This window comes from Macaca nemestrina, chromosome 17 (assembly GCF_043159975.1).
Source record: "Macaca nemestrina isolate mMacNem1 chromosome 17, mMacNem.hap1, whole genome shotgun sequence".
NCBI lineage: Eukaryota > Metazoa > Chordata > Mammalia > Primates > Cercopithecidae > Macaca > Macaca nemestrina.
Window position 1 is genome coordinate 77,089,411 of NC_092141.1, and position 11,370 is coordinate 77,100,780.

At 42.6% G+C, this 11,370-nt stretch overlaps 1 protein-coding gene across 2 annotated transcripts in view; it reads left to right on the plus strand.

Moving 5' to 3' along the window:
* Positions 1-967: 967 nt before the first annotated feature.
* The window catches only part of LOC139359673 (uncharacterized), a 106,823-nt gene continuing 96,420 nt past the window's right edge, over positions 968-11,370 (plus strand). For both annotated transcript variants that reach the window (XR_011615960.1, XM_071083503.1), the window contains exon 1: positions 968-1,381. Coding sequence is in view for 1 of the 2 variants with exons in the window: in XM_071083503.1 (XP_070939604.1) it covers positions 1,012-1,381 (370 nt within the window). In the remaining variant the exon portion in view is untranslated. The remainder of the gene's footprint in view (positions 1,382-11,370) is intronic.

The following is an 11,370-nucleotide window of genomic DNA, read 5'->3' on the forward strand; positions in this document are numbered from 1 at the left end:
AAAAATACGAAAAAAAAATTAGCCAGGCGTGGTGGCGGGCGCCTGTAGTCCCAGCTACTCGGGAGGCTGAGGCAGGAGAATGGTGTGAGCCCGGGAGGCGGAGGTTGCAGTGAGCCGAGATCGTGCCACTGCACTCCAGCCTGGGCGACAGAGCAAGACTCCGTCTCAAAAAACAAAAACAAAAACAAAAATTAGTGGGGCGTGGTGGTGCACACTTGTGGTCCCAGCTACTCCAGAGGCTCAGGTGGGAGGATCACCTGATCCAATACAGTAACAAGGTCAAACGATAAGGTACACATTAAAAAAAAATTTTTATTATCTTTATTCTCCTGAGATAACGAAATACAGTAGTGTATGAAAAACTTTTCATATATTACTCTCCAAGGTTTATCTTGTTAATCCTTTAAGACGTATCATCTCCCTATCCTTCGCTGCACCTGAAAAGAGCTGGAGCGGGCAGGTAACCCGATCTCCTCCACCAGGTGAGTTCCGGATGGAGGTATCAGCTACAAGACCAGGAGCAGAGTACTCCTGAGGCTTTGCTGGAACCATCGGCGTGGGAATGCCGTCTCTTCCCTCGCCTCAAAGACGCCAAGTTCCCGACGGGCAGCAGACTCGGTTCTAATCTTCCTCGCCCCAGCCTCTCGGAGCGCCCCTGCACGCAGAGGGCGTCTAATAAATGCAGTCGGTCCTGCTTGGACGAAAGCTCTCCCTTTAGTGGACCGGACACTAAACCCCTCCAGGTGCCACAGAGTTGCTGCTCCCGCCTCCACTTTACTCCCTGCCTGCTCCCGCCCCGCGTTCCGCGTGGGAGCCTCGGCCGCAGCTCACACCCTACCTGACCGCCGGTGCCCGCCGGCCCCGCCCCTCCGGCCCCGCCCCTCCGGCCCCGCCCCTCCGGCCCCGCCCCTCCGGCCCCGCCCCTCCGGCCCCGCCCCTCCGGCCCCGCTCCTCCGGCCCCGTCCCTCCGGCCCCGCCTCCCGTCTTCTCCTCGCCCCCCGGAGCCCACAAATGGTGGCGGCGGCGGCCCCAGGTCCGGGGTCCCTCAGACAGGAGGGCGGGTGGAGGAGGAAGCGGCCGAGTCCAGACTCCTGCTCCGGCGCCGCCGAGCACCGCCCGCCTCAGCCGACCAGCCCAGTCGGCTACTGGGCCTCGCCCAGACAAGAGGAGGGAAAGGCCGCGGCGTCCCGCTCCCTCCGCGGCTCTTGGCGACGACGCTTGGCACATCCGGGACCCTCAGGCCGTGGCGGTCGCGGCGCCGGCTGCTCCGGCCGCAACCCCGGCCGCTGTGGTGACTCCACCGCGCCTCGCGGTCGCCCCCATCCCTGTCCCGCCCGCCGCCGGAGACAGAGGAACGGGCTCGTCAAACTGCGCGTGACAGGTGAGGGGGGCCGGGCCGGGCAGCCGCGGGGCGGGCGAGCTGGCGGGGGGTGCCTGTGGCCTTGGGAAGGGCCAGGGTCGCGATCAATGGTGAGTTGGGGGTCGGAGGAGTGGGAAGGCCTAGTTCGGGGAGAGTAATTGGAAAACCACTTGCTCCGGCTTGGGCATTCTTTAAAAAGCCGAGGATGACTCGGGGCGGGGGGTGGGGGTGGTCTTTTGTGGAGGGGAGGATACACCGGTTCGCATCGCAGGCGGATTTCAGGTCGGAAAGTCTTGGTCAAGGAGCCCGACGCTGCCTCCCGGGTCTCGGGGAGCAGCCCCTGGGCTACCGCCCAGGTGGGATCGTGAAGGGGATGAAGAGCTCCCGTGGCGAGGATTATTGAATCCGGTTGCTGACTGCGCGCAGTAAACACTCCTTAAAGATGGAGCGCTTAACGGGAGGGCGTGCGTGTGTGTTCCCGGGTTGTTACCTTGCACACCCACTTATGCCCGCATGAAAAACCTTTACTCCCCGCCGCCGGCCACCGCTGCCGGGGCCACACACCTTGAACTCACGTCTGTCTGAGGAGAGGAGACAGGTTGACTTTTCCGGTGTGCCTGTCTGATCCGACGGCTCGGGCTCATTGTACACTGTGTTTTGGAAGTGTCTGATTGTAGGGTGGCATGTTTGGGGTTGTTCCTTGTAGGCCGCAGAACTCGTGTCTCACTTCTAACTCCCGACCTGCTTTAAAAACACACTTTTTTGGGGGGAGGGAGGGGGTACATTTAACTTTAACAAATACAAACTTTACAACATACAAACTTTAACTCATACAAACTTTAGAGCAAACTTTCTGTTACTCTCCCCACCCTCCCCTTTCCTTTTTCTAAATGGAAAAGAATGTCCGGAGGGGTTGTCAGATAGAAGACTACACGTACAAAGTGTTTATGATTCCAGGTGCATGAAATCTTTAATATTACAGGTACGTTTTACTTACAGTGCCATTTTTGGTATTCTTACATGGACATGCCACCCCCGTTTTAGGAGAACTTGTATTTGGTTTGAAAAGGAATTGAAATCACGTCGTTATCCTACCTTCACCATTTACCTCTGTTAAATTGTCCACGTTTATATTCTGGTGAGTGGTGAGAAAGATAGTTTTCTGTAGAAGATTTGTGTATGCGTGCACGTGTACGAATCAACTGTAATTATGTTTGCCCACACTCGACTTTGAGATTTATTTGGACTAATTTTGTAGTTGAATGCCTGTGTGTCACATCTCAGTCCACTGGCTGAACTTGCTGGGTGAAAAGTTGCAGTGAATTTGGTATTTGAGAATTTAGCTTGAATGTATGTTGGCTGCAATTTAAATAATATGTTACCTTAATGCTTTCCCTAGGGAAAATTGCAGGGAATCATTAACTGAGTGGTTCTTAATGGAAAACCTGGATTGGGGGATACTTATATTCCCTCCCCCCCATTCAGTGTCTTTATAGTGGGAGGAGACAATGAAAACCTTTATAGGGGATCTTTGTTGCTTTAGAGTTTATCTGTTGCTGTTGCTATCTGGAGTCAGTGATCGTGGAAAGAACATGTGATCCCAGGTATCAGAAATAGGCTGTTTCCATTTACTTTCCTCTGGGCTATATAGAGAAAATGAGGAAAAAAATAGGGATTTTGATTTTCTGCAGATAAAATGAGTTGAGGTTTCTAGTATGACTCAATAGATCTTAAAGTGTTTATCTGTGGTTTCTGTACTGCCTATGATACATTATAAAAATTTATATGTAAAGTTTGTTAAGAGGAAAGATTATGCTTATATTTTAGGGCAAGAGGGAATATTGAACTACATTTATAGAGTGATTTTTGTTTCAGGTTTTTCTGAGGAATTTTAAATACCCTGTGTCCTCCTAAGAGTAAAAACAGTTTGAGGTACTCTGAGTTTCTTACAACTACTTGTCTCTGAATAGTTTTCTCTTAAAATTTGACAAATATTAAAAACATTGTCCTACCTTCTTTGGTTACAGTGGAGTCTCTTCTGTTTTGCCAGGAAAGTTAACATATTTTTTTTTCATTTTTGTTCATCATTTACAAATTAGATGGTACAGATTTTAGCAAATAGATCTCAAGAACTGGATCCAATTAGCAGCTTTTAAGGACGTAAAGATTAAAGGATTAGATGGAAAAGATTGTTTTGACTGACTGGATAAATGACAGGGCTGTGTTTGATGTGCGTCCAGGAATTGGTCTGGAGCTGGTGCCCAACTTCTCAGTCCATCTTGTGAAGCCAAATAAAATACTTAACCTAGGTCTCATTTCGTTTTTTGAAAAAGTTGATTCTTTGTGAAGACCTTAAGAAATGTTTGGCATACCTTTAGACTAAGTGTTTAACAGTTCATTTAGAGTTCATTTAGATCTGGGTTCCCTAATAGAGGAAAAAAAATCACTTAAAAAAAGACAGATCCCATAGCGAATTTATATTTGGTTTACAATACACTTGGGCTATAAGATGTTTTAAAATTATTGTTCTTTGCTTTAAGTTAATACCATATTAGTATTTTAAATTTATAGAGTACCTTTGATTTCAAGATGCTGTATAAACTTTAGTTAGTTGGTAATAACCTTGTTGTGAAATTGCCCCTTTACTGAAAAGTGTAAACATTTCTTGCATGGTGACGTGTACACACACACTCACACACTCTCTCTTTCTAAACAAGAGGAAATATTTGAACCATGAGATCTCTGCCCACAATTGATATTAGACCTTTCCACATGTTATTCTTAAAACCACAATCAGTGAACTGTTTGGTATTTGTCAACACTAACAAAGTGGGGCTAATTTAATAATTTAACCCCAAATTTTAGATTCCTCAGGCAACTGGGGGTTAGAATCCGATTTCATCCATCAAGCTACTTCTGTTCTTTATGACACATTAACATATGATCATTAAAATGGGCTGTATGGTAACACTATCAACTTCAACTAATATTTCTATAACAAATTGATTACAAAATGTATCATTTATGTATCATACTTATATGACTATTTGATACAGGTTTTTCTTATAATCGTTTGGATAGAGAAATATTCTTTTTTTTTTTTTTTTTTTTTTTTTTTTTTTGAGAGCGAGTCTTGCTCTGTCGCCCAGGCTGGAGTGCAGTGGTGCGATCTCGGCTCACTGCAAGCTCCGCCTCCCGGGTTCCCGCCATTCTCCTGCCTCAGCCTCCTGAGTAGCTGGGACTACAGGCGCCCGCCACCGTGCCCGGCTAATTTTTGTATTTTTAGTAGAGACGGGGTTTCACTGTGGTCTCGATCTCCTGACCTTGTGATCCGCCCGCCTCGGCCTCCCAAAGTGCTGGGATTACAGGCTTGAGCCACCGCGCCCGGCCGAGAAATATTCTTTACAGTAAAAACTTCAGGATAATTTTTTAGACCATTATTGTTTCTGAAAACCAAAGGCTGGAAAAAGCAGCTTAGTTTCGTAATTGCTAATATTTCAAATTCTTAGGTATGGAGAGGTAAAATAAGATTACTTCTCCAGAACATTTATTTCAGATCTTTTTATGCATTTAATGTTTTTGTATGCTGCTTCTCATGTTATTAATTTCAAAGCCTTTGGCAATAAGGAGGTAAAACTTGTCTATAATGTAAGGAAATTTAACTTTAAAAATTTCCCTTTAGATATGCTAGCATCTTGGTCTTGATTCACTACATATTTTATCGATTCAAGGCTTTAAAAATTAGAGCTTCATTCTGTTTCACAGGTTTTTAAGTGTGCCTATACACCACAGTGACTTTATTTATTTTTTGAGATGGAGTTTCCGTTCTTGGCTGAAGTGTAATGGCTCAATCTTGGCCCACTGCAACCTCTGCCTCCCAGGTTCAAGCAATTCTCCTGCCTCAGCCTCCTGAGTAGCTGGGATTACAGGCACCCGCCACCATGCCTGGCTAATTTTTTTTTTGTATTTTCAGAAGAGATGAGGTTTCACCATGTTGACTAGGCTGGTCTCGAACTCCTGACGTCAGGTGATCTCCCTGCCTTGGCCTCCCAAAGTGATGGGATTATAGACGTGAGCCACTGCACCCAGCCCATAATGACTTTTATATATTAGAGGTGTTAGTGATTTGAATGTCCCCAGTTCATTTTATTTTGTCTCTGAGGAGGAAGCCAGTGTAGCTGAGCTCCTTCTTTTTCTCTTAAATTCTGTCTTCTAGTCTAATGCTCTTCAGGCAGGCAGTAGAACATGCCAACGTCCTTGATGTAGTTTGGTATTCATAGGAAAGTCTGTGTATTTTAGTCATCACTTTTACTTTTTTCTTGTTGGTTAAGCTGTTACTATCACAGCATACTAACATCTCATTTAGCATAATTCAGTTTTCAAGATAAATGAAGGGTCATACTTAGGCATACAAGATTTTTATTTTAGCCTTATTTTTTTTTTTTTTTTTTTGGCAGAGTGTTATTCTGTTGCCCATGCTGGAGTTCATTGGCAACAGTGTGCAGTGAGCGATCCTGGCTCACTGTAGCTTTGACCTCCTGGCTCAAGTGATTTTCCCACCTTGGTTTCCCAAGTAGCTGGGACTACAGGTACATGCCACCATGACTGGCTAATTTTTTTACTCCTCCCCCACTCCCCGTAGAGATGGGGTTTCTCCAGGTTGCCCAGGCTGGTCTTGAATTTCTGCACTCAAGGAGATCCTCCTTCCTCAGTCTTCCAAAGTGCTGGCATTACAGGTGTGAGCCACCATGCCTGGCCTGTTTTAGCCTTTTTTGGTGAGAGTCTTAAAGATGTAACACATCCTCCTCTTTTCAAATAGATCATACTTACTAGAACTTAATGTTTTATTCGTGATTCAATATAATTATGAATATAAATTATTGTTTTGTTGTAATATGTAACGTGAGGATCTCATTAGGGCCTGTAGAGAGAAGGATTTCATCTTGGCTAAATGGTGATAGGTCGTTTAACTTCTTACTAGTTTTTCTCTTTGCTTTCATTTTTGTTTACTGATACTTTCTTTGTCTCAGAATGCTGAACCCTTGAAATACGCCATCGTAATCAGCATTGTACATGTTTCTGTATGATTGACATGTATTGAAAGTTTAAGTGCCAGATGCTGTGTTAAGTTCATATCTATTATCACTTTTGATTTTCATAATAACTCTAAGTGGTAGGAGAAACTGAAAGTTGGAGAAGTACATGTCACAACCAAAGTTGTCTAGAAAGCTTATTACAAGTTTATTAGAATTTGTGTGGAAAAATAAAATTGACACATTCTGTTCACTTGGAATCGCCCTCGCCCCTAGCAATACTTGCCCATCTTTTAAGGCTCAACTCAAAGATTACTGTTATCCCTAGAACTTTCCCTGACCTGAGTTGAACTGTCCTCTGTGACTCTAAGAAACTCTTCTTCTAGTATCAGACCTAACCCACTGATAGGCTTTTATTGTTCCTATGCTTTAAGTGCCATGAAGTTAGGATCCTTGTGTGAGCATGGATTAAGACCTTTTTGGCATTTTATTTAATGAATGCTGGAGAGCTATAAAGCGTTCAGAATAGTTCTGCATGTGTTCTTTATGGCTAATGCATTGGGTGTGAGTGGCAAGAGGTGAGGCTCTAGACAGGGACCAACCTAGTTAGGACCTTGTTGTAGTTTGCCAAGATGTTCATTTTTTTTAAAGGTGGTGGGAACCATTGCAGGATTTTAATTGTTGATATATTTGCTGTTTAGACACAATCTGGGAGCAGTATGGAGGATGGACTGGAATGGGAGCTGTGAAGACTGGTTTTAGGGTAACTGGTTAAGAAGATTCAACAGCAACCATCGTTCAGATTTTTTTCTTGTTTGAATGTTTATTTCAAAATTTTTTATTACAAATAGTTGCTGTAAACATCTTGGTGTAGGTAACTTTGATTTTTTTTAAAGGATTTTTTTAGGATGCTTCCATAAAAATAGTGTTACTGAGTTCAAGTGTATGGATATTTTTAGGGTTTCATGATTAATTTTTCCTTTAGGCTGCTGCTTAAAAGAGTTGGGCCTATTTAGCGCAGCAGTAAATAAAGATACCCTTTTCGCTATTCTAAGCATTAGCTAATTGCGTTTTAAATTTTTTGCTAATTTTATGGCATGTGCCATTTAAACATTCGTGAAGCAGGATATTTTCCTGTCTGTTTACTAATCATATTTATTTTCACTGACTTGTTTGGCCTTGTCCTAGTTATATTAGAGCCTTAATGTTTTTCTTATTGATCTCCCTGAGACTTAGAATTATATTAATCTGTTGTCATATTTGCTACAAACATTTCCATGGTGAATTATTTGTCTTTTAATATTGGTCATTGTTTGGACATGTAGAAATGTGTTATCTTAGGAGTCAAAATCTGTCTAACTTTTGTTTTGTTTTCCTATTCTATACTTGGAAAGCTTTTTCTTCAAGAAGTTTGATAAATAAGTACATTATATTTAGTGTTTTTAAAAAATGCTTTAATAAACTATTCCCCCTTCAACTGCTATTTGGCCATCTCATCATTGTTTATTAACCAATTCTTCCTTTCCACTGTGATGTAGTATCTTTTCAGTTATGTTAATTATAATACAGTCAGATATATCTCTTGTTCAGTGCCATACTGTTTTCATTATTTATAATTTAGTTTAATATTCTCATTAGGCCAGTTTTTTTAAGAGATGGAGTCTCGCTCTGTCACCAGGCTGGAGTACAGTGGCGTGATCTTGGCTCGCTGCAGCCTCTGACCCCTGGGTTCAAGTGATTCTCCTGCCTCAACCTTGCTAGTAGCTGGGATTACAGGTGCATGCCACCACTCCCAGATAATTTTTTTTTGGGGTGGAGATGGGGTTACGTTGGTCAGGTTGGTCTCGAACTCCTGACCTCTAGTGATCTGCCTGCCTTGGCCTCCCAATTTTTTGTTGTTGTTATTCTTATTTTTTTTCTGCCACATAAATATTAAACTTGTTAAATTTAATAAGGGCTGGATGTGGTGGCTCATGTCTGTAATCCCAGGACTTTGGGCAGGCTGAGGAGGGTGAATCATCTGAGGTTAGGAGTTTGAGACCAGCCTGGCCAACCTGGTGAAACCCTGTCTCTACTAATAATACAAAAATTAGTTGAGCGTGGTGGCACATACCTATAATCCCAGCTACTGGGGAGGCTGAGTCACGAGAATAACTTGAACCCGGGAGGCGGAGGTTGCAGTGAGCCAAGATCATGCCACTGCAGTCCAGCCTGGGCGACAGAGTGAAACTGTGTCTCAAAAAAAAAAAAAAAAAAAAAAAAGACATTTCATTGGGATTATTATTAGAATTGCATTACTTTGGGAAAAAGAGATATCTACGTTTATTTAGTTTTCTCACCCAGGAGCATGCTATGTTTTTACGTTTATTTTTATCTTTATTTGTTTTTGTTTTTGTTTTTGTTTTTACGTTTGTTTAAGCTTTGGCCCATATTGCTCAGGATAGCTTTATAATTTTCTTCCTATGTTTGAATTTAATTTCAGATAATTTATTTTTATTTGTGTGATTTACATTGTGTTTTCTAATCCTAGTTATTGCTTGTATTTAGAAATGCAGTTATATGTATTTTTGCTCGATCAGAACAATTTTGGCTGGGCATGGTGGCTCACGCCTGTTGTCCTAGCACTTTGGGAGGCCAAGGTGGGAGGATTATTTGAGTCCAGGAGTTCGAGAGCAGCCTGGGCAACATAGTGAGACCTCATCTCTTTATTTATTTATTATTTTTTGAGACTGAGTTTCGCTCTTGTCGCCCAGGTTGGAGTGCAATGGCGCCATCTCGGCTCACTGCAACCTCCGCCTCCCAGGTTCAAGCAATTCTCCGGCCTCAGCCTCCCGAGTAGCTGGGATTACAGGCAAGCGCCACCATGCTCGTCTAATTTTTTTTGTATTTTTCGTAGACGGGGTTTCTCCATATTGACCAGGCTGGTCTCAAACTCCCAACCTCAGACGTCACTCTGCCTCCAGCTTGAGGCAGGGGCTGCAGAGCTTTCCTCTTCAACCTTCAGCTTGAGTTGGCAGGTGCACAATCACAACCCTTAGGGTGCTAGAGCATTCATTTTCAGGAAGTAAATCTTCAGGATGTACCGAAGCATCTTCAGAATAGCAAATACAAAGAGGCTGACTCACGCTGACAGTTCTGTGATTGACATGATCATATTCAAGAAACAGTGAGGCCAATCAGATATCCATATGGAAAAATATAAGCTTTGACTTCTAACTCACACTACACACAAAAGTTAATCCCAGGAAGATCATAAACCTAATTGTGAAAGATAAATCACTGAAGCTTTTAGAAGATAATATAGGCAAATATCTTCAGATCCTTGGGGGAGATGAATATCTTTTAAATGGGACAAAAACCAAGCAAACCATAAGCAAAAAGACTGATAAACTACACATCATTAAAAGAATCTGTTCAATAAAAATACCATTAGGAGATTTAAAAGTCAAGTCCTATAGACTAGAAAAGATACTTTATATATATACTGTTTTTGTCCAATGAAAGACATATCTATAATATGCAAAGAGCTCCTTCAAATCAATACATACACATACAACTCAATTTAAGACTGGGATGACAACTTGGACAGACATTTTATAAAAGAGGATTGACTGGCCAATAAGCAAATGAAAAGGTATCATCTTTAGTCATCAAGGAAATGAAAATTAAAACCACTACACATCTACCAGAGTGGCTAAAATGAAAAAGATTGGTGACACCATTGGTCAGGATAAAGAGCAACTAGAATGCTCATTTATTGCCAGTATGAATATAAATTGCACAAACACTTTAGAAAACTGTTTGGTGGTGGTATCTATTAAAGCTAAACATGCCAGGCATGGTGGCTTATGCCTGTAATCCCAGCACTTTGGGAGCCTGAGGTGGGTGGATCATGAAGTCAGGAGGTCGAGACTGTCCTGGCTAACACAGTTAAACCCCATCTCTACTAAAAATACAAAAAATTAGCTGGGCGTGTTGGCACGTGCCTGTAGTCCCAGCTACTCGGGAGGGTGAGGTAGGAGAATCACCTGAACCTGAGAGGCGGAGCTTGTAGTGAGTCAAGATCATGCCACTGCACTCCAGCCTGGGCGACACAGTGAGATTCCGTTTCAAACAAACAAACAAACCTGGAAACAACCCAAATATCTGTTAATAGGAGAATGGCTAATAGGTTGTGATATATTTTTACAATGGAGTACTACAGAACAATGGGAAAGAATGAACTACAGTCTCATGCTATATGTACAGCTGAAGCTTACAGACGCAGTGTTCAGCAAAATAAACCAGACACAAAGGAATACGTACTGCATGATTCCATTTTATAGGCGTGAGGTTCAACAACAGCAAAAAACAACGCATGGCGCCATCAGTCAGAATGGTGGTTTTCAAGGGGCTCAATGAGTGGGAGAAGGTACACAGGAGCCTCTGGTGGGCTAGACACGTTCTAGATCTTGTTCTAGATGGTGGTCACAGGATGCATGTCATATGTAAATACTCACCAAGGTGGACACTGAATATCTGGTACTTTAGATACATTATTCCTCAAAAAATTTTTAAAGGAGAAAGCGGGGCAATTCAATGGGGAAAGGATGGCCTTTTTTACAAATGGTGCTGGTTCTACTGGGTATCTACATCCTCGATACACAGAAGTTAACTCAAGGTGGACCACAGACTCTCATGTAAGAGCTAAAATGATAACATTCTTAGAAGAAATCATGGAAGTAAATCTTTGTGACCTTGAATTAGGTAATGGGTACTTAGATACCACACCAAAAGCACAAGTGACAAAAGAAAAACTAGGTAAATTGAACTACATCAAAATTAAAAGCTTTTATGCTGCCAACAATACTGTTAAAAGTGAGCAGAATGGGAGAAAATATTTGTAAATCATGTATCTGGTAAGGGTCTAGTATCCAGAATATATATGATTTAAAGAACTAGCTTGGGCAACATGGTGAAACCTCATCTCTATAAAAA